Here is a 23807-nt window from a genome sequence, read left to right on the forward strand (position 1 = left end):
AACATTAATCTCTTAGATCTTCTGTGCCTCTTTCACAAATAAAAATGAATGACATCAATAGAGGGTCAATTATGCTGTTAAACCAGGATATCCAAAAGGACTTTCATCCATTTGAACTATTTTATCCCTGATTTTGTTTTTCTCCCAGAGGAGATATTTTGCTTGCATTTAGACCTGACATATGAACCTAAAGAAATGAAAAAGGTATTAAAAAGCAACTTGACCAAAAAAGCCATTGCCCTTGATGGTAGTGGATAAAGGCAGTGGTAAGGGAGATGTAAAAATGATTGAAGGTGATGACAAAGTTTGTGGCCTGGATGGCAGTATTTATGGAACTTAGGAGACTAGAAATGCCGATTATGAGGGCCTATGGGTATCAGAGTGGAGGGTAAATGCTGAGGAAGTAAAAATGTGGTAATGGACAGGGAGTTTGGCCCTACCACTAAGGAGGTGTATTCTGCCATAGAAAGTGCGGTGAAAGAGCTATATATACTTATATGGTCTGTGTTTTGTGAGGGTTTTTTGTCATCAATATTTGATGTGAAATTCTAAACTGTAATTCTCCTTTCTCAAATGTTTGATTAGGAAATGCATCTACAACCACAACTGTGATAGACAGCAAGAATGGATCTGTGCCCAAGTCACCTGGAAAAGTGCTGAAGAGGACAGTCACAGAGGACATAGTGACAACATTCAGCTCCCCAGCAGCCTGGCTTCTGGTCATCGCTCTCATCATCACATGGTCAGCTGTGGCTGTTGTTATGTTTGACTTAGTGGATTACAAAAACTTATCAGGTAAGGTCTGTGAAGTTTGGCTCTTACGTGAAAAGAAGCAGTGTTTTCTCCAGCTCGAGTTTTGTTTCTCTTTGCCCCACAAATAAAGCATCCTACTACAAACGTGCTTGAAGGCCACTGAGGCCAGTTCCCATCTTCACCTTTCCTTCTTTTCTTTGTCTATTTTCCTCATAGATCTCAAATGCAGTCTTATTTGAAGAGCTGATCAAAAGCTGAATACTGTAGTCCCATGAGGATAATGATTCTGAAGCATGGTGGTGATGGATATTTGGTTTCGGAATAGGGATTTTATCAACCAATAATAAAGGATAATTTGTAGATCTTATACTTGGTTAGTACTCCTTTATAAAGGAGTAAAGTGTAAGGGGTAACATAAAACTAAACCAAACCAAATAAAGCACTTTTGGATAAATGGAAAATTGTGTAAGTCCCCTCACCATCTGGTTCCAAGCTTCCTTCGCAGGTATTCTCTTTGCTCCTCCCATTGCATGCACACCCAGTCACTCGGTCACTCAGCATACTCAGTCCACCCCATGGACCAGCAAAAGTAGTGGAGTGGGTTGCCATGCCCTCCTCCAGGGGATTTTCCCAACCAGGGATTGCACCCACATCTCCTATGTCTTCTGCATTGGCAGGTGAATTCTTTACTACTGAGCCACCTGAGAAGCCCTTGCTCCTCCCACTAAAATACCCTATTTTGAGTTTTCTAATTATTTGTAATGAGATACTATGACCAGCCGTGTGTTTTTATAATTTTAAGTGAAATAGGTATAGCACAGAGCTTCCCAGGTGGTGCTAATAGTAAAGAACCCACCTGCCAATGTAGGAGACATGGGTTCAATCCCTGGGTTGGGAAGATCGTCTGGAGGAGTGCGTGGCAACCTACTCCAGTACTCTCGCCTGGAGAATCCCATGGACAGAGGCACCTGGCTGGCTATAATCAGAGGATCTCATAGAGTCAGACACGACTAAAGTGACTGAGCACATACGCATGCACGAATATCACAAGTAACGAAATTTAGATTTTCACTGTGGCCTATTCAATATCTGAGTATGCTGTTCATCTCTTTGTTCAAGGTCTTTTTGTATTTTTCAAATTATATTTGTTTATTTCCACATCTGCTATGCTCTATTGACTGAGTTCCTTGAGGGAAGGAATCAGTCAGGTGCTCTGTAAGTATTAAATGAATTGATGAATGAGTTTATGCTGATGCCTTTGTATCATAAGCAAAAACATTTCATCAACCTCTTAATGTGCTCGTTCATATTTGCACTGAGCACCCCCCAACCCACCTGTTCTTTCTTTAGTAGGAACGGAATTAGTAGAATGCAGAAACTGTTAAGTTGCATTCTATACACTAAGAGATCCTCTATTTCTCATTATGGTGTTTTGCTTATTCAACAGTTATTATCATCAAGTATCTACTATATGTGCCAGAAAATGACTAAGTAAAATGACTTAGTCATTTAACTAAGTAAAATGACTAAGTAAAAAAAAATTAACTAAGTAAAGTAATTAACTAAGCTAGTAGGAGTAAGGGGAAATCATAACAATACATGCTTGGATTTATTGACATGGAGGTGTGAATGAGTTGACTCTGCCCCCATAGCATTGTAGCTGGGCTAAAGTGAGCATGCGCATCATAAAACAGAGAGACAAGTCCCATGATGTCAACCAAAGCAAAAGGGCTGTTTATATAGAGCCATAAGCATCTGCTTTAAATAGGCAGTTGTTTTGATACTTTGTGTAAGTCAAGCTCTTAAGGGAATATACTGTTAAAATGTGAATAATATAAAGTATGACCTAGAATTTTAAATGAAAATCAGTTGGTTACATTCCTCTAGGAGATTTCATTTCCCTTGAGCCTAATTGACTGTGATATTTCATCCATTCTTTTTTAGAATTTCATTCATTCAAAGTTTAGAACCAAATATGGTCATAAAATATAGTTCTTCAATTTTTACAGTAGATGTATTTTAGAATTGAATGTAAATCTAATATTTGTAAAGTTAATATTTTAATAAGTGTACTAAAGAAATTACTGTTGAATTTGTCCTTAATTACTTGATAAAATGAGCAGCTACATGTAATTAGATTTTCAGGTTAGATTATTTGAATGCAAGATACACTTACAGTCCACAGTAGAGCTTCCTTGGACTATTGCAATGAGGAACTATGGATAATGCCTCTGTTACTGGTATTACATTTGATTGGCAAAAAATAACCTCTTTCTTCTTTCGAGAAGTGCTTATTAAGTACATCTTCTTTGCAAAGACTCTTCCTCCAGTTCTCTGTGTTTATTAATGATTTAACCATCTCTCTATTCCCTGCAAAAAGAAACCTGCAAGTCATCTTTTCAATCTGCTGGGCACCTGATCAATCACCATACTGTATGCCAGCCAACCTTCATACCCCTCATAAATTTGCTTCCTCCTCGCATGGCCACGGTCTCCATTACTACGCTTTAGACCTTGATTGTCTTTCAAGGGTGCTAGTGCACTTTCTTCTTGCCTGCCTCATCCAGTCTCTCCCGTTTAACATTGCCCTTAAGGTATCTTCATAAAACACACATTTCATCATGTATTTCTGCCAAGTACAGATTCCCTGGCATGAAATTCAAGTCCTTGGCTTAGCCCTTTATTTTCATCTTGTGATTCCGCTCATGTGCCCCGTTTTACCTCCCACTGCGCTCACCTGTTTTCTTTCCCTAGGAAAACATGCTCTCTCACTCCTCCCCGCCTCCACGCATGTTGTCCTTTCCCCATTCCACGATCCAGTATAGCAGAAAGTGTACGAAAGAGGCTGAGAATGTTTACTCTGGTACTGGATTTCCTCACTGTTATTAATAAAGCCTGATCTTGGAACTTTCTAGCTGTTGTGATGTGAGAAAAGTTGCTTAGAATTTCTTTGCTTCTGTTTCATCATCTAAACAGTGGGGATAATGTAAGTACCTAGACAATAAGATTATTAAGGAAATCATTATAAATGAATTTATTTGTGGAGTGTTTAGAACAGAACCTGGTTTATCACAAAGTACTGTATACATTTTAATATCACTAGTAAGAGATTCATTCCTCTTTTCTTGAAGGATGGATTCATCCCTTTTTTGCTAAATGTTTCCAGATTTCCTAGGAAAAATTCGCTGTGCCATGCTTTCCTTTTCTTAGTCCCTTATGGGCACTTGCATTATCAGCAGCTAACACATTGTGTTATTAGTATCTGTTTACTTGTCCATCTCATTCAGAAACTTAAACTTATTCAAGGAAGAAACTCTCTTATTCATCTCTGTACATGAGTGTCTGTCACATAGCATATTTTCTGCTGTATATTGCTTAAAGGAATGAATAATGCTGATATTTTGATTTTGAAATAATTCCTTAATTATGAAGAAATAAACATTTATAATAAAAATTTTATTAAAGCTGGATGGCTTTTGAGCAACTTTAAAAATTAATAAGTAATTTAATTTTTAAGTAGTTTTAATTTGACAAAATTTTGTGTGTGTTAGTCGTTCAGTTGCATCGTACTCTTTGCTACCCCATGGACAATAGCCCACCAGAGTCCTCTGTCCGTAGAATTTTCTAGGCAAGGGTACTGGAGTGGATTGCCGTTTTCTTCTTCTTCAGATTTTGGGACTTCCCTATAGCTCAGTTGGTAAAGAATCTGCCTGCAATGCAGGAGACCAGAATTCGATCCCTGGGTCAGGAAGATACCGTGGAGAAGGAAATGGCAACCTAATCTAGTATTCTTGCCAGGAGAATGCATGGACAGAGGAGCCTGGTGGGCTACAAATTTAACAAAATTAGAATAAGAAAATTAAATATGTTTATAAGATGAAATGATACTTGTCATATTTTGTAATAGTCATCTATGGCTGCATAGTAAAGTAAGAGGTTTAAAGAATCATAACTCACCTTACACAGTTTCTGTAGGTCAGGAATTTGGCGATGGCTTAGGTGGGTGGTTCTGATGTAGGGTATATCTGAGGTTGCTATGAAAATGTTGGCTGTGACTGCAGACATCTGAAAGTTTTTCTGGTGTTGAGGAGCCATTGGCAAGATGTCTCACTCACTCAGCTGTCAAGTTAATGCCGGTTTGTCCTCAGAACATGGCACCTGGTGTCTCCAGACTGAGTGATGCAAGAAAGAGCAAGACAGAAGTCTCAGTGCCCTTTATAACCTACACCTGCAAATCACACACTGCCATTTCTGCAAAATCCTTTTGGTCACACAGTTCATCCCTACTCAATGTTGGAAGAGACTGCACAATGGTATGAGTGCCCACAGACAAAAATCACTGGGGCCAATGTGGTTGGTTGGCTCCCACATAGTATATTGTCAGAAAGTTATATTGCCAAGTTATGTATATTAGGATAAATGCTTATGTCTAAAGAAGCAGCGTTTGATTCTCTTACTTGACAAAGAGAGACAGGTGAATAGAGAAGGATGGTGTATTGGAATGGCTGGTATAATGGGACCATATCTAGGAAAATAAATATTCTTCAATGGATTTGAAGTCTTAAAAATCTCAAAACTGAAATTCTCAAGGATATATATATGTGTGTGTGTATATTCTTTAAATAAGAAATTAAAATACTTTTTGCTATAAAATTTGAATAATTAATTTCTAGAACCTAAAGAGTAAAAGTTCAAGGACATTGTATAATTACAGCATAAAACTTCTAACTCATATTAACCACTGGTTGGATAGGATACATACACTTATATTAAAAATTCTGATTTCTTTTCTCCATTTATTATGTTTTTAACCTCCCTTTTTAATGTTGTTTTTACAACAACAGCATTTTTACAGAAAAAAAAATCATTCACTTCATTGAGAATTTCAAAATGTAAATGATTCTCTTATGTTTTTAATGCTATTTTTAATTGGTACCTTTGAAATATTATTACTATGATGAGGCTTCTATGCTGCATAATAGTCTTTGAAATATGTGTTGTTAATGTTTAAAAACACGTTGGTGGTAGAAGAAAGCATATCAGAAGTAGTTCTGAAGGCCAGGCAGGTTTACTATCCTTGGGCTCTGAATTACTCTCTGGCACTGGAGAAAAGTAGATAAACAACTCCAAGATATTAAAAAATGTTTACAGAGAAATGAAAATCTGTTTTCATAAGCAAGTACTGGATTGGGAAGAATGATCCTCATCTGGGCAAAATTTTCTCAGTTCCTTATTTTCTGAATTTGATTTGGTTGACCTGTGTATAATCTACTTGTGAAGTACTAGTAGAAGTGGCTTTTAATATGTGCTTAATTCAAAAGACTGGGTTCACTTATATCTCTATAGCCTACAAGTTAGCATTACTAGGTGGCTACGTTTTCTTGTCTGTAAACTAGGGATGGCACGTTGATTCCTGGTCTGCAAAATTTGTGACTTTGCTTCATCTTTTCAAATAGGACACAGTTTAGGACACCACAATCAGATACCAGATAAGAGATTTCACCTACCCGTCACTTCTTACTAGATGTAATGTTGAAACACTATGCCAATAACACTATTGTCTACTTTGATCAGAGTAAAGTCACTATAAATAATGTAAAATAGGTAATTTATTTTATGTGACTTGCATGTTCATGGGAGCTGATTAAGCAGTCTAGATGAGGCTGTTGTAATATATCTGGTACAGGGTCAGAAGTCAGCAGAGTTGAAGATAGGGTAGAAGAGAAACATATCTTTTTCTTCTCTCTTTCTAAATTCTTGGCTAGGGCCCCTCTAGCAAAAGACAAATTAACAAGAGAAAGGCATTCAGATTTATTTAATATAAGTTTTATGTGACATAGGAGCCCTTCATAAGGAAATGAAGACCTTAAGAGGCAGTTAGACCTGAGCATTTTAGTGCTTGCTTTGATGAAAAGTGGTAAAAAAATGTGACAGGACCAAAAAGGGTCTTAGCTAACTGTAGCGAGCTGGAGGACACAGTGAGGCCTGTTCATTCAGATTCCTCTGGACTTTCGGGGACAAGGACGTTGCTTTCCTCTGGGCATAGTGGGTGCCCTCTCACAAGAGGATTTATGACCTGCTTCAGAGGAAGATCAGAAAATTCTTCTTGCACATGCTCTTTGTCTAATTCTTCCAACTCGGTGTGCTATGGAGCCACAGATTGGGGTAGCATACCCTGAACCCCTTCACTGAAAAGGACAGATGGAAATAGAATAGGGGAGACTAAGGACGAATGGAACCCTCGTTTGGGTTACCACCTCTAATTACAATGATGTGGGTGAGCTTCAACATAAGCTGGTGTCTTCCACCTTGGGAACACACAAGCCTTAGAGCAGGGTTTCGAGATGCTGAAGGAGGAAATCCAGTGGGAACTCAGAGATGCAGGCCACTGCTGTCACCGGTCAAGATCAGCCTGTATGTTGGTCTTAATGTGCATTGCATGAGAGGTGACAAAGCCTGCTCTGCACCACCCTTCAGAGAACAAACAGTGGCTATGACTTCTATTTTGTCTTCCACAGCTCCTATAAATTTCTTTCACACCCAACGGTTACCTGGAACATTTATATAAGGGAATCCTGGAAACATAGTTCCAATTAGAGATTAGACAGCACACGAAGCCACACGAAGCCACACCATAGGATGACTGTATTGTCCAAAACAGGACACCTGCAAGAGTGGAATGGAGATCACAAGACTGCTAGAGGCCTTGCCCCCGACCTTCTGTAGACTCAGCCAGGAGGTCCTTCCAGAAAACAGAGGGATGTCCTGATAATTTAATGACTCAGGATCACAGTTTGTGGTCTTTGTTGGTACTCCTTATAGACTTCTTTGTCTTATTTACAGATACAAATTTCTCTCTAAACAATAAATGCAAGCAAATAGGATTGCTAAAGAACTGACTACAAACTTAGAGGCCTTTGTGGATGTTAATGATTTTCCTCCAGGTCAGAATGTACAGGAATAAATTGTAGTGATTTGTGGCTTTTCTTAACTTAAGAACAAGGGTCATAATTTATTAGCATCTTCATCCATAAGAAGGAAAAATCATTATATGGCTATATCTGGGGGGTCTCAAAGCACACAAAGTGATTTTTTGCAGGCATTCCACAAAATATTTCAAAACAATTTTCAAAAAATAGAGAAGATAATCTATGTAAAACATACCTGCTTGGCACATAGGAAGCACTCATTAAATATAACTTGAATTTGAATCTTATTACCAGGAAGTAAGATCAGTAATCTGAGAAGAGAGCCAGCAAGAATATGATGGTAAGAAGCATCAATTTCTTATGAAAGTCTTGCAGACATCTCCTGATGTGCCTTTTAAATAGATTTTCTAATGAGGTGTGCCATTTATCTACTGCTCTTGAAAATTAATTTCCCTGATTTTTCTTCCCCTGGCACTTAGCCCAGTAAAACAGGTGCACTGTTTGTCAGGGTATGAGTTTAGAGGAGCAAAATGACTTAGGGAAGACCCAAAGTCAATCAGAATGTTTAAATTTAACATTTAATAGTTATGTATGTATGTATATGTGTGTCTTGTGTGTGTGTGTATAGAAATGACTGTGTGACTGTATATATATGAATATATTATTGCATTTGAGGAGACTTGGAAAACTGGAACACTAAATGCAACATTTTACACTTTATCAGTTCTCCTGTGTACTGAGTTTTCAAGAATAGTTGACATTTTGTGTGCTTCTTATTTTGATTCAAGTCTTATCTCCAACCCCACATTTTCTGTTCAGTGTCCCAGGCTTATTTAGTCCTCTTGGTCACCATATCTAAAAGGATACATTTCATTACTTAATTCCAATCTGCTCTTAAACACCTTAAGGAGATAGCAGTTTTTGTAGTCCAATGGTTCGCAGATCCTAATCAAATTTTGTTGATTCTTCATGAAATGAAGAAAAAGATAAAGAAGAATTTATCCACTTTAAAGATGTGTCCTTATTTCTATTATTTATACATTTTTGATCTTAAAAATTCTCTTTTGAAATGATGATAATGGCAGGTACTGTTTCTGTTACAGTTTTTTAAATGACATTTTCTTACAAAATAAAAAGTTAGCAATTCGATGTTGGGCTCCAGGTTTTTGCTGGTGGCAGTTTTCAAGGTCAGAAAAACCCAAATTTGATACCAATGCTCTATTCCATTCATTTGAACCTTGGCAAATGATACTGTATATTTATAAATGCATCTAGTTGGATACAATTATAAATCATATCAAATGTTAATACCCATTTTTCAGTGGTCCAACTATTAAATATCTTTTCGTGCTGTGCTTGGATTCACTTCCTTAGTGAAACCTTTTCTGAACTTTCAATGTAAATCAAGGTACTCTATCCTAATTCCCATTATATCATTTACTCTTTACTCACAGCACTTATTACAAGTTGTATATCTTTGATTGTATGTGATTATTTATTTAATATCTCTCTTCTCCACTGATCTGTTAGTTTTGCGAGGAAAGTGACTGTTTTATCTGCTTGATTTTTCTAGTACTTAGAAGTGTTTAGCACTGTGAGCTCAATAAACATCTGAATGAATGCTAAGATGAAAGAATGAATATATAAGTAAATAAATAAAGGAAAATGTGGTAGCATTTTTTACACTCTGAATGCTGAGTAATGAGCATAGTTGTTCTTTTTGATGACTTTGAAAGTGTTAGGATTCACTTTATAAACTTCTGTTTCCCTGATTGAAACTTAAGCATCTCACAGTAAAGATTGTCTCATTTATCTTACTCTTCTTGTTAGCCTGCTGACTGCCTGCCACACATTGTTCAGTACAATTTGTATGAGCTTAACAGGAGTTATTTGCTAAGCATATATAGCCAGCAAACAAGCAAAACCACAAGACAGCAATAATAAAAGGACACATGGCCTTCAAGATCCGAGTGAAATGGTGGAGTACAGGCTCTGGACCGAAGCCCTCACTGCAGTTAGTAGCTCTGTAGCCATAGAAGCATGAGTTGTCTGTGCCTCAGTTTCATTCTCTGTAGGCAATGATAGTATCTGCTTCATGTGGTTCTGTGAACACTGAATGAGGTAATATATACCAGACACTTGGAATTTTGAATGGCACATAGTAATTGTTAGATAAATTGTAGTTAGTATTATTTTAATTTATTCTTCATGACTTTAAGCATATTCAGTGTTTCAGAAAGATGAATAGGCATATTTCAAAAAGATGGATTGACTACATGCTTTCCAATTTTAAATATCATTTGAATATACATAGATTTTCCCAGTTATACAATAGAAATACAATGATTAAAGTATTCTATTTTATTTTCACACTGACGGAATGTTCTAGCCTTTCTGAAATAGTTTGTTATTTTTGTATGATAAGTAATAAGTACATAATTCATGACCATATATGCTACATTTTAATGTGGTGAAAATAACTTTAAAATTATTTCTTTGACTAACATAGTGATAGAATAGCTAAAGAGAATGTATAATCAAGAATTTCTCAAACCAAACCTTGACTTGATGAAATACATGTTTATTAAATCATTAGTCAGAATATGCTAATTGCTATATTAACCTCAAATTTAATATCTTTCTTCTTCACTGGTCTGCTAAGTTTATAACATACTGATCCAAGTAAGTCATATAACTGGAGTACTATGGTATTTTAACTCTTCTTCTGCTACCAGAAAATTAACTCTGTAGCTTGGAAAAAAATCTGTAGAAATTTACTAATATAAATCTACAGAAAACTTGCTTTCTCATTCCTTATTAATTCATGTAACAATTGGATTGTATTTATATTTCAAATATACTTTTCTAAGAGGAAGAAAGTTAATTTTTTAAATTGACATAATGGCATCCACGCCATGCTTATTAATAAAATATAATAAGACTCTTAAATTTTTCTATAGATGCTTGATAAGAATAAAAAGCAACAGCCAAAAGTTGTTTGTGATTTTTATTTCAGAATAAAAAATGCCCTTGGATATAAAATGACATGGATCTAGCTCCAGCTAGCTGGAATTATTCCAGGCTTAAACATCTGCAACGCAATTTTGCCAGCAAAAAAATTGGTTGATTGGGGTCATATTGAGAAAGAAAGGTGAAGTGTACATTTATTTGCATTAATGCTTCTTACTACCTCAAAAAGTAACAGTTGAGGTACAGTAAAGGACAACTTAGGAACATACTGTGAAACTGTTTAACACCGACATAATCACACGATTTAAACTAAAGTTGCTTGTGTTTAATTTTATTAAGTTTCCACACAAGTGCACATTTCTAAAATATTTAACTTAGTTAATAGTGAAGATAAGTGTGGGAAAATTTCAGTTGCAAAAATGTTGAAAATCAGAAGGAAAATGCCTCAGATGTTGAATGGCAAAAATTAGAGCTATACTCTGACTATTCAGATGTAGATTAGAAAAAGTCACAGTCATTTCCTCAGGCAGTCAATAAGACAATGAATTCACTAAGTCAGTTCAGTCGCTCAGTCCTGTGGGACACTGCAACCCCATGGACTGCAGCACGCCAGGCCTCCCTGTCCATCACCAACTCCCGGAGTTTACTCAAACTCATGTCCATTGAGTTGGTGATGCCATCCAACAATCTCATCCTCTGTCGTCCCCTTCTCCTCCCGCCTTCAGTCTTTCCCAGCATCAGGGTCTTTCCTGATGAGTCAGTTCTTTGCATCAGGTGGCCAAAAGTATTGGAGTTTCAGCTTCAGCGTCAGTCCTTCCAATGAACATTCATAGACTGGCTGGATCTCCTCACAGTCTAAGGGACTCTCAAGAGTCTTCTTCAACACCACAGTTCAAAGGAATCATTTCTTCAGCACTCAGCTTTCTTTGTAGTCCAATTCTCACATCCATACGTGACTACTGGAAAAAAACATAGCTATTACTAGATGGACCTTTTTCAGCAAAGTAATGTCTCTGCTTTCTAATATGCTGTCTAAGTTGGTCATAGCTTTTCTTCCAAGGAGCAAGCATCTTTTAATTTCATGGCTGCAATCACCATCTGCAGTGATTTTGAAGCCCAAGAAAATAAAGTCTGTCACTGTTTACATTGTTTCCCCATCTATTTGCTATGAAGTGATGGGACTAGAAGTCTTGATCTTAGTTTTCTGAATGTTGAGTTTTAAGACAACTTTTTCACTCTCCTCTTTCACTTTCATCAAGAGGCTCTTTAGTTCTTCACTTTCTGTCATAGGGCAGTGTCATCTAGGTATCTGAGGTTATTGATCTTTCTCCCAGCAATCTTGATTCCAACTTGTGCTTCCTCCAGCCCAGCGTTTCTCATGATGTACTCTGCATATAAGTTAAACAAGCAGGGTGACAATATACAACGTACTCCTTACGAACTCACTAAAATTGCTTGAAAATCAGGATCCTAGTTTTTCTTTGCTTTAAATGCATCTAAGTATCTACATCTGCGAGTATTTTGGTTTTTTTTTCCAAAATTATAACTCAAATGTGTTTTATTTTTTAGTATCTGATGCACTTCAGGGGCTTTGTGTTCACCCTTTATCTTTTGCATCATTCTCACTAACAGATGGAGCAGCCTGACCTTGCAATCTAATACGGGCAGTATCCAGAGCACAGAGGGAGGAGAGAGAGACAGGAAGAGGATGATGAGAGAGGTGGAGAGAAAGGGAGAGAAAATGATTTGGGGATATGTGTTTATCAGGGATGTTAAAAGATATACTAAGGCAAATTCAAAATGTTAAGAATATGAGCAAAAGGTGATTCATATCAGACTGCACCAAACCACAAGTGGTTAGCAGTGCTCTGCTGACAAGACCTTGGAAAAAACTTATATAGAGAAGTGTGCTGTATGCTGTCGTGTCTGACTTTTGTGACCCCATGGACTGTAGCTAGCCAGGCTCTTCTGTCCATGGGATTTCCCCAGCAAGAATACTGGAACAGGTTGCCATTTCTGTAGAGTATAGTTCCGGCGAGGCAGAAAAGGAAAGACGACCTCAACAGAAGTAGGTTACCTTTATTTAGGCAAGGAGGGGCGACAGTCGGCCTGATGACCAGGCTGAGCGCCGAGAGGGATCAGGGAGGCTTCATACTTACAGGGAGGTTTGTGGAAGCGATAAGGGAAACATTAATCAGGCGGGATATTTTGAGTATTCTTTTGTTGAGATGACATTTGTAGTTGGGCAGGGGGTGATAAGTCTTCTGGGCAGGTGAAGGGGGTGCAAAGTTCCCGGACAGGGGGCGATAAGTCTTCTGGGCAGGTGTAGGGGGTGGAAGGTTGTTGGACAGGGGTTGATAAGTCCCAGATAGATGCAACTGGCCTGGAGCATCAGGGTGGAACTAAAATTCTGTTTTGTTTTCTCCGAAGTTAGATGATTCAGCAAGGGGCCTTTGAGACTGTTGTTCTCTTTTCTAGGCCCAAAAGACTCCTTCAATTTCCTACTCCAGGGGATCTTCCTAACCCAGGAATGGAACCCAGATTTCCTGCATTTCCTGCATTGTCAGACCGATTCTTTACCAGTGTACAACCTAGGAGAAATTGTAAAGTATCTGCCTGCAGTGCAGGAGACCAGGGTTTGATCCCTGGGTTGGGAAGATCACCTGGAGAAGGGAAGGGCTACCCGCTCCAGTATTATTGCCTGGAGAATTCCGTGGACAGAGGAGTCTGGCAGGCTATAGTCCTTGGGATCACAAAAAGTCGGTCAGGACTGAGTGACTAACACTTTCACACCTAGAAGCAGGGGCAGAAGCAAAGGAAGGGAGTCATTTGATTGGCTGCAGCCGAAGTCTTTGCCTTATTTGGGAAGGGCTAGTTGACTCTTTGCAACTTGTTGTCCTTAGATCTGATTTCTTAACCTTGAGGCATTTAAAGGCTTTAGTTTTTGTTTGCTTACAAAGGCTGCTATGGTCTTAGAACCACCTGTCTAATGGCTTTCTAACAGAGAAGTACAAGTTACTGCTTCAGGAAGATCTTGCTTTTTAAAAGGGATTATTACTCTTAAAGAAATATGTGTGTGGGGGAGTGTGGTATGATAGGAGAAGGCCTCATGAAGGTGTGTTTTCAATGTTGCTACATCTAAATGTTTCTAGGTTTAAATGACACCTCATTCCTGTATCTTCAGTCTTTGCTGTATTCCCTCTTTCTGTTCTACATATGTTTATGTGTTTTCTAACTTGAAAAAAACCGACAAATTTCCCTCACTTCCGTATATCCCTATTTAGCTTTTAATGCAAACCTTTTGTTTCTGTCCCTGTAGCCAAGCCCCTCTAAGAGATAATCTGACAGTATTCTATCACTCTGCTGAAATGCTTCAAATATACACTTGATTTCTAAATAAAGAAATGGAACAGATGAACAAAAGAACAAGTTGCATAGTTATCTTCATCTCAGTTAAATCTTGCAGTACTAGAACTGTTGACTGACACTTGCTTGTTAAAAACATGACCTCTTATGATTTTTATTCTTTTCCAATTGTTTTTATTTTATTTTTATTTAAATGTTTTATTTTTTGTTGTATAGCCTGTTAACAATGTTGTGATAGTTTCAGGTTCACAGGAAAGAGTTGGGGGGAGAATGGACACATGTATATGGATGACTGGGTAGCTTTCCTGTGCACCTCTTATGACTTATAAACTTCTTTAGCACCATTAGCTTCTTTCCCCTGTTAGACAATACCACCTTATTCCATTGCTGTGGTGACTTTGTGTTTCCCATACAAGTGGTGAGGAAGTTGCCATCATATTTAGCCTGCTTATCTTCAATATATGGCTTTCAGTCTAATAACAGGGTCAACCCTTCCTTAAAATGGTCAGATAGTTAGATTAAAGCCCAAAAGCAGTGATACAGTTCTAAACAATTAAAGCATCCAAGATAAGTTTTAAGAAATGCATTCTTCCCACCATGGGAGTCAGTAAGTGATTTTTATTTTGGAAAAAAAAAAAAAATGAGCTCATCAGTGTTTTTATTTTCCTCTTAATTGACCTACTTGCTCAGAAGTTTGCTTATAACTGACCTTCACACATAATAACTTCCCAGTTCACATCTTTGTCCCTAATTGCTCCCCAGTTTTAGAAAGATAATCAGATGGAGCATCAAACTCAAAATTCCTCACTGGGCTGATTGTATTTCTTTCTAGGCCTGCCTCCTAGATTCCAAATCCAGTTTCCTGTTTCTTCAATTAGAAACTCGAGACTCCTCACACTCTTTCCCCACTACTCATGAACATTCAGTGATCAAAAAGAACTGATTCAACTTTCTAAATGCCTCTTGATTCTGCTTGTACTCTGACCTTGTCTCCATAATTCCTGCCTTGCTGCTGCTGCTGCTGCTAAGTCACTTCAGTCGTGTTAGTTTCCCCCAAATTGTTAGAGTAGCTTCGTATTTTCTCTTTGCCTCTAATCTTACTTCTGCCTCCTTGCTCATTCTTCGGCCAGACTACTGCAAATTGCAAATCTCATTTTATTATTCCCTTGTTTAAAATTTTAGATGTATTCCTTTACATGTAAGTATGTATATGAAAGAAATACATGAAATAATGAAAGGATAAGTCAATATTAACAAAATTAGGTAGCTGTCAAAAGAAGAGGACACTACAGCAAAGGATCAGAATAGCAACACAATTTTCTCTCTTTCTTTCTTTTAAAATTATTTATTTATTTGTCTATGACACCGGGTCTGAGTGCAGCACTCGAGATCTTCAATCTTAGTTTTGGCATGTGGAATCTAATTCCCTGACCAGGGGTTGAATATGGGGCCCCTGCATTAGGAGCACAGTCTTGGCCACTGGACCAACAGGGAAGTCCCACAATTTTCTTAAGATGTGCTCTTAAATGGTTTTTGACTTAGAACTCATAAACAGCTTTTTATATTTTAAATTAATTTAAGCCCTAAAATCTGAAAACACACTGAAGCAAATGAATCTAACTATATATGAAGTTATTGGCATGACCAGAGAAAATAATTACTTCAAGTAACTTTAAAACATACAATTCAGACTCTCTGTCCTTATTGTGGTATAGTTCAAGTACAAAAAGAAACAAAAAGAGATCTGAAACTCCATTTGCTGCTTTTATTGTTATTAGTATTGATGTCATTTCATTTGAAATTCTTATTGGTATATGGTAGAAAAAATGAAGTAATTAATTCAATCAATATTATTAAGAAATGAGATTTTCAACAGAAGAGAAGAAGTGTATCATAGCTGAAAAGGTGGGCGAAAATTCCAGATTTTATTTGGAAATATCACTGTAAACACATGCCTTTTTTGAAATTTAATATTTCTTGCCACAACAATCCAACTCAATGAGCACCGCTGCTGATCAGATTTTAGTCTCAAAATACCATTTCCCAATAAAAAGAACCATGACTCCTTCAAGAAGTAGCTGATTGCAGACTTTGGCAAAAGAAAGATAAAAACATACTTTGGACATTTTTTGACCTCAAACAAAAAACTATCAGACAAATGATGGAAAAGACATGTTTATTGAAGTATTTATGAATCTTGGATTAAGAATTTAAGCATCTAAGATTTGCTTTAAAATATTTAGTAAGCCAGAAAAAAGAAAAGGGGTGGGAGAGAAGAAATATATAACTGTGAAAATGTTGATAATTATTGAAGCTACATGTGGTGAATTTGTGTTGTGTCCCTTTGGCTAAGATAAGACTGTGTCTTCCAGAATTCCCTTGTCTGCATAGTTGTGGGTTTGTGTGAGCCCGAAGGATCATTGTGTGGGACACTTGAGAGGCAGAGGCAAGCAGGACCACGAAGGTCACTGCAGCGGACCAGGCGCGTTTGCACACGTCTGTTGTCACTGATCCCTCGGCTCACCTTGCCGGCCTGGTGACAAACAGCTCCTCCTGCCGCAGCCCCAGCTCCTGCCAGAGCCTCCTTTTGGCTTCGTCAGTCCTGGCCAAGGTGCACAGTTAGCTCCATGCAAAGCGTGACAGCTTCTCCTCTTTGCAGAGGGAGGCTTGGAGGTCATACAACCGATGCAGTTTCTGTTGTGTTATCAGCCTTTCCAGGCCCCAGATTCCACCGCCTCCTTCACTTTTCACCCCGTTTTGGTTCCCAAGTGCCTCTTGTTCCCTGTTCAGACCTCAGCACCACAGGCATTAGTAAAAATCATTCATAATGTGGTGACTATTAGAAGTACCATAGGAATTTTATGAATCCAGCTTTTTATATCACCATATTCTGAGGGTTATTCATTGAGGGTAAGGATAAAAGATTATAAGGAATTTCAACCTCTCTACGCTATCTGTGTAAAAATCTAGTGGAAGGAAAATCTATACAAGAGACACTTGATTTTGAAGTTAAATTATTTATGTAATTCAGGGCAGGAGATTACATACAACTTTTCACAATGTTTTTATACTTTTAAAATATAACGTCTGTTATTGAGTATGGCATTGTCATGGTACTCATTTGTAAAAGATGTCATTTAAACACATCAAAACGAGATTTCGTCATACACTTTTCTCTGCAAAAACATCTGAAAGATGCTGTATAGGAGCATCTCACAAATTACTCATGACTTAATTGTGTTCCTGCATGATAAGTCACTTTAGTCATGTCCGACTCTGTGTGACCCTGTGGACTGTAGCCCCCAAGGCTGCTCTGTCCACGGGATTCTCCAGGCAAGAATACTGGAGTGGGTTGCCATGTCCTCCTCCAGGGGATCTTCCCCACCCAGGGATCGAACCCAGGTCTCTTACATCTGTTAGTGGTAGGTGGATTCCTTCCCAGCAGTGCCAACCCAGAGTTCCTTCTCAGAAAGGAACAAATCTAATATTTATATTTCTTGCTAAATGACAAAATGTAAATTAATACAAAAATCATTTTAACCTATATATTCAATTTCAAAGAAATATTGCAACATAGATTAAATTTCATATTTTTGTCCATGTGAGAATCTGTTACTTAATGCAAAGCATGTACTACGGTAGTTGAATTTAATTTTCTTTGGCCTCTACTCCATTTTATTATTATTTTTACCTTTGCTTCTTCCAAACCCATATCAGTCATATCCACTCCTATTAACTCTTCACTGTAAATCATTTTGAAGTGCTACTATAAGTGGTTTTAAGGAGAGGATATTAAAAAATGGGCTCTCAAAATACTTCTTGGATAGAAAAGCTATTTTTAGAAAAGCTATTTTAGGGCCACAATTTTTCATTATGTTGGTTACAACAAAAGTGGCTTACTGTATACCAAAATATCAGGTGTTATCTCTAGAACTGAAGCAGTCATACAAATATATAGTTATTTGCTGAATTTTTCAAGAGGAAGTAATGGGAATATTTTGTAATTCCAATTAGTGTAAGTTTTACAAACTTCATTTGGAAGGATGTAAATACAGTTTAGAGGTTAAATATGAAGGAATAATGTTGCTATATCAAATATTTCTTGAATTTTTGATCTCCTTGGATGTGTTACTTCTCATTTCTTGTATTGGCATTATCTTCAATTTGAAATGAAATAGAGAATATGAAAACAATAAACTTGCAAGAGAAAAAAGGAATGCAAAAGACTGTCAGAGCTTGAATGGGTTTCCATTGTGATGATAACAGCTAAAGATGACAGTTCTGACATCATTGAGTTTAGCCAGATATGTTCAAGGCTGTTGGTCTAACTTGTGAGAAATTTGGAAGTTACTTCACGCTGGACCTAGAACACTTAAAATATAATATCTTGAGTAATCATCACTTTGATGAAGACAGTGACCTTTCTGCTGCTGTTTAGTCACTCATTTTTAGTCATGTCCGATTCTTTGCGACCCCGTGGACCATGGTCCACCAGGCTCCTCTGTCCATGGAATTCTCCAGGCGAGAATACTGGAGTGGGTTGCTATTCCCTTCTCCAGGGGATCTTCCCGACCCAGGGATCCAACCCAGTTCTCCTGCATTGCAGGCAGATTCTTTACCACTGAGACACCAGGAAAGCCCAATAACCTTTCTAGTAGATGTGAAAGCACATGTTTTTGTTCATTATTTCTTAAATGTCTGTGCCTAGTATCAGTAATGCTGGAGACTCAGGGGCCCAAAAGAGTCAGAGGGCAAGTAAATTCACTGAGTGCTTTTTGTTTCTAATGTGTCCTGGTTAAAAATAAGCTGAATCAGTATTTTGACTTTATATCCTTAGGAAATAGTTGACTATTCTGAATGATGTGAAATCTCAAGATTTCTTGTTTAACAAGAATTTGTGTTTTCTCAGTTACATTCCTGCATAATAAGAAGCCTGATAACATAGTGGAGACAACCATTATTTTCTGACAGCATTCGGATCATTTTGTCTTCTTGTCTTTTTCTTCCCTGTGTTTCCCTTCCTCCACTGCTGATGGGTGACTTGGGAATGGGAAATCACATCGATAGCTCTATTTTCCACTGGTAAAGTTCTAGGGAATTCTGTTTACCCTGAACAAAAACAGTAATATCTCAGTACATCAAGCAAAAATTATTGTGTAACTCAGAGCATATTAAATGATGTATAATTTGCTAATATTTTTCTTACCTTGATCAAAATTTCACCAACAGAGATGAAGTGTTCAAACACTTAATGGCAGAAAAGGAGAAGCTAGACATTTCAAATGTAATAATTTCTTTAGGTCTGGAATCACCACTGTATATTATGAAATAACACCCCTCACATATCAAAACTAGAGAGCAAGCCCATAAATGGCAGCACTATGTTAGTTATTGGGCTTCCCTGGTGCCTCAGCAGTAAACAATCTGCATGCCAATGCAGGAGACACAGGTTTGATCCTTGGGTTGGGAAGAATCCCTGGGGAAGGAAATGGCAACCCCCTACAGTATTCTTGCCAGTCCACGGGGTTGCAAAGAGTTGGATGCCACTTTGTGACTAAACAGCAACAACGTAATTATATTATGTTTCAGATATTTCATATAATAAATGCAAAATAATTTGTGTTAAAAGAATTTTATATTTTAGTCAACTTTATATTGCGTACTAATATGTGTAAGATATACACATCTGCATATATGTGAGTGGAATTTTTTTCTAACTTAGGTAGAGTTTATGACACTTAAAAAATCCTTAGCTTAGGTTGGATCCAAATATTTAGATGTGAATATTTTCTGGGAGATCAGAGGCAAGCACTAGTTGTTTCCTGAGTCCTGAGGAAAGCGGTGTTTGGATTTCGCAGACTCTGAGTGTTGCCTGTGAGGACGTGGGGTGATATTTATCGCGGTGCACACTTACTGCCATGCTGCACTGTGCTGTGTGTGCTCCGCCGTTTCCGACTGTGGCCCCATGGACTGTAGCCCGCCAGGCTCCTCTGTCCTTGGAATTTTCCAGTCGAGAACAGTGGAGTGGGTTGCCATTTCCTACTCCAGGGGATCTTCGCAAGTCAGCAATTGAACCTGTGTCTCCTGCATTTCCTGCATTGGCAGACAGATTCTTTACCACTGAGCCACCTGGGAAGCCCAGACTACCCTATGTGTGAGTTAGATGATTCTGAAAATTCAGGCAGTTCAGTTCAGTTCAGTCGCTCAGTCGTGTCCGACTCTTTGTGACCCCATGAACCGCAGCGCGCCAGGCCTCCTTGTCCATCACCAACTCCCGGAGTCCACCCAGACCCATGTCCATCGAGTCGGTGATGCCATCCAACCATCTCATCCTCTGTCGTCCCCTTCTCCTCCTGCCCTCAATCTTCCCAGCATCAGGGTCTTTTCCAGTGAGTCAGCTCTTCTTATCAGGAGGCCAAAGTATTGGAATTTCAGCTTCAACATCGATCCTTCCAAGGCACACCCAGGACTGATCTCCTTTAGGATGGACTGGTGGGATCTCCTTGAAATTGAATTAATAATTATCTAACATTTGCTACATATTTTGCTGTATTGTAGGCACTTTACACCTAAGAGTTTATGTATAGTAAGGTTGAATGAAGCTCAATAAATAGCATCTGGCAGAGACTTATGTGCAGACGGTCAGAAGATGCCTACAAGCCTAGTTGTAGGATGGTTCTCTGGCCATCCTGTGGAGTGACTCAGAGAGACACTGTTGCTCTTTCCTTCTTTAAGGAATGCAAGAGGTCAGCCTTATAGTGGAGGGATCACTTCTTTGGGAATGGTTACCATGCAGTCAGAACTAAGGTCCCAAATATCCCAGGGGCTACTGGAAATGACAGTTGTGCAACCTTTGAAGAACTTGAGAAAGATGAGATCATACACGGTGCCTGCTGCTGAGGGGAGGAGAAGCCACTAACCCCAGATAGCAAACTGGAAAGAGCCCTTGGGTCATTCAAAATTCAAAGGCAATCTTGCTTCTCCCACAATGACATTGATTAATTACCAGGCACTTTCCATTGTGCTTTGAATGTATTATCTCATGTAATACTGATGTCAGCCTTGTGAAGTATTGGTACTCTTATTGTCATTTTTCATTCTAGCAAACTGAAGCACAGAGTACTTTGGTTTTGTATCATACTGTATAATACTGTTGGCCAGAACTAGACATATTATAAATTGAGGTATGAGAAGGCTGAATATAGAGACAACAGGCATAAGGGGTTGAGGTCTTAGCTTAGACCAGTGACTTCAGAAAAGGAGACATATCAATGAATTTTGTAGATATGGCAAAAGTTAATTTTCTCAACACCACACAACATGCAGGTGGCATAAACACTAGGACTAAGTCAGATGAATAGAGCACTCACTCTAGTTGCCAAATTTAAGAGGCTCCAAGCAACTCAGTAGTTAAGATGCCAGTATTTTAATACCATCTCTAATATTTAAAAACTAATGCAAAAATTTGGGATAAACAAAATTGTAAATAAAGACAGAAGCATTATTACTGATTTTTTCCTTTTGTCTCTGTCTTCATTATTGCACAGTTCAGCACTAGATAGGACAGCTGAACTTGAACACTATCATTCTGAACTCAGAGCCCGTGCTTGTAAATGTCATTTGCTGATGCTTCTCAGGATTTGAAAGATAGAGAAGAGCCAATTATATGTAAGACTGATGGTCAAAGATAATGATGAAATCATAAACTTTGTTCTTTAGGAGTAAGGCAGAGAAAATGACTAATTTAATTTCCTGTGTATGTTCTCATTTAGAAATGAAGAATCTATATAGTTTGGCTTCAAAGACACTGGATGAATAAAAATCTTATTTAACTTAAAACCTTTCCTTGACTCTCTTGCATCTCTTGGCAGTCTTTTATCAGTGCCAAGAATCCAATTACTGATTATAAGGAGCCTTGCATTCAGTGGTATATTTTTCTGTAAGAAACATAAGAGACAATTAAAAGTAGTTGAATATTGAGAAACAATTTTTATCTCATATAACAGAAGCTCAGGAAGTAGGGAGATAATTCCAGGATCTCAGTGCCTCAGCAATGTCTTACTGAGATGTTGGATGAAAATACATCATACTCTAGAACCTATTTTGAATTCATGTTTTTGTTTGGTAGCAGTATTGTATAGTAGTTGAGTCATAATCTGAAGAGAGCAAAATCTGGTTCCATTACTGACTAGCTATGTAGCCTTAGGCATCTTATTTACATTCCCTCTGTCTCAATTTTGTCTTTAAAATAGAGATGCCTACCTCACTGGGTTTTTTAAAAGAATAAGTGAGTTAATGTACATTTAAGTTCTTAGAATGGTATCTGAAAGGTAATATACACCCTAAAAGTGTTAGCTGCTACCATTTTTATGATTATATTTTTTATAGTGTATGTAATTTAACTCATGGAAACATGAGAGGTAGGAAAGTATGATTAAAAAGAAGGCATCTATAAAAGGTTTAGTTGCATTGTATAATATTATTCCCTCTGATGTAATTTGGATGTGATGTCTGAGAGAGGGAATCAGAATTAACATGAGGACTGCTATCTTTTTTGAGATATATCTATCCCTATATGTTTTTAAAGTTGTCATTCATTTGACTGAAAATCAGAGGCTGGTCTCAAGCCAGCATTTTTTTCATAAAAATAACGCAGTTTGACAATTTTAGAACCCTACAATATGCATGTCTGCAAAGTGTATGTGTGTGTATGTATATATATATATATATATATATATATATATATATATATATATATATATATATATATATATATATATATAGTGCATTTAAGCATAAGGATAATTAAACTATCTATTTTGTTGGATTTTATTGTTAAGTTCCTCAGTGAACACTTAGAAAGAAGAGGAATGGGGAAATGGTCTCAATCTATTCAAATCATAAAAATCCCATTTGCAATATTCTTCCATTAGATATAAAATATACTACTTCTAAAAATGCCTTTAATGGTGCCAGGACAATCCAGTTTCTTACATATAGTTCTTTTAAAATTCTCAGTTGCAATTATAAAATTCCATTTCATTTCCTTTCTCTAAGGTTTAATCTCACCTTTCAGAGTACCATGTCTTATTCACATGAAACCCTCCAGAATGCAGTGAAATAAGGTCCAAAGAGTAAAGTTATGCTGCCATTGATTCATGGAAGTACATTTCCCTGGGACTAGTTGTAACTTGGCATCCCTGTGATGGGCTGTGAATCCTCTGAAACAGAACATAAAATTAAAATTTTGCTCAGAAGTCTCCTCTCTCATATTATTTTCTCTCTCTATGGGATCTTACCCATCAGCATAAAAATAGAATATTCTTCCCTCTTGAACAATGCTAACAATGAAAACCCCACTATGGTTCCAGTCCTTCAACTATTGCCCAATCTCTGTCATTTACTTTACAGTAAAATATATTTATTATCTGCAAGTTCTTCCCATTTGGTCTTGAATGTATTTCACTGAAATTGCCCTTTGAAGGTTACTAGTGACATCCTCATCATTAATAAAGTCTTAAGTTCTATTCTAAGTCTTTGTCTTTCTTGACTTATCAGCAGCATTTGCCAACTGCTCACTTTATCCTCACTGAAACAATTTCTTGACTTGATCTCTAGTACATTATACTCTCTTTTTTTCTTTCCTCTCAATTAATCTGTCTCTGTGGGTCTCTTTGTCTCTGTCTGTCTCTCATCCCTCCTTCTCAGAATTCATTGATGATTTTTCTTCATCTCTCTGATTTGCCTATCTTCTTACTGGTGGATTGTTCCTAGTTCCACTTCCTTAGT

General features: G+C 37.5%; 1 protein-coding gene across 1 annotated transcript in view; it reads left to right on the forward strand.

Moving 5' to 3' along the window:
* Window positions 1–244: 244 nt before the first annotated feature.
* Window positions 245–23807, forward strand: part of TRDN (triadin) — a 120019-nt gene continuing 96456 nt past the window's right edge. Inside the window, exons 1-2 of the mRNA XM_061131799.1 lie at window positions 245–323; window positions 586–795. Coding sequence (XP_060987782.1) covers window positions 245–323; window positions 586–795 — 289 coding nt within the window. The remainder of the gene's footprint in view (window positions 324–585; window positions 796–23807) is intronic.

The sequence above is a fragment of the Dama dama genome, chromosome 28 (genome assembly GCF_033118175.1).
Source record: "Dama dama isolate Ldn47 chromosome 28, ASM3311817v1, whole genome shotgun sequence".
Lineage (NCBI taxonomy): Eukaryota > Metazoa > Chordata > Mammalia > Artiodactyla > Cervidae > Dama > Dama dama.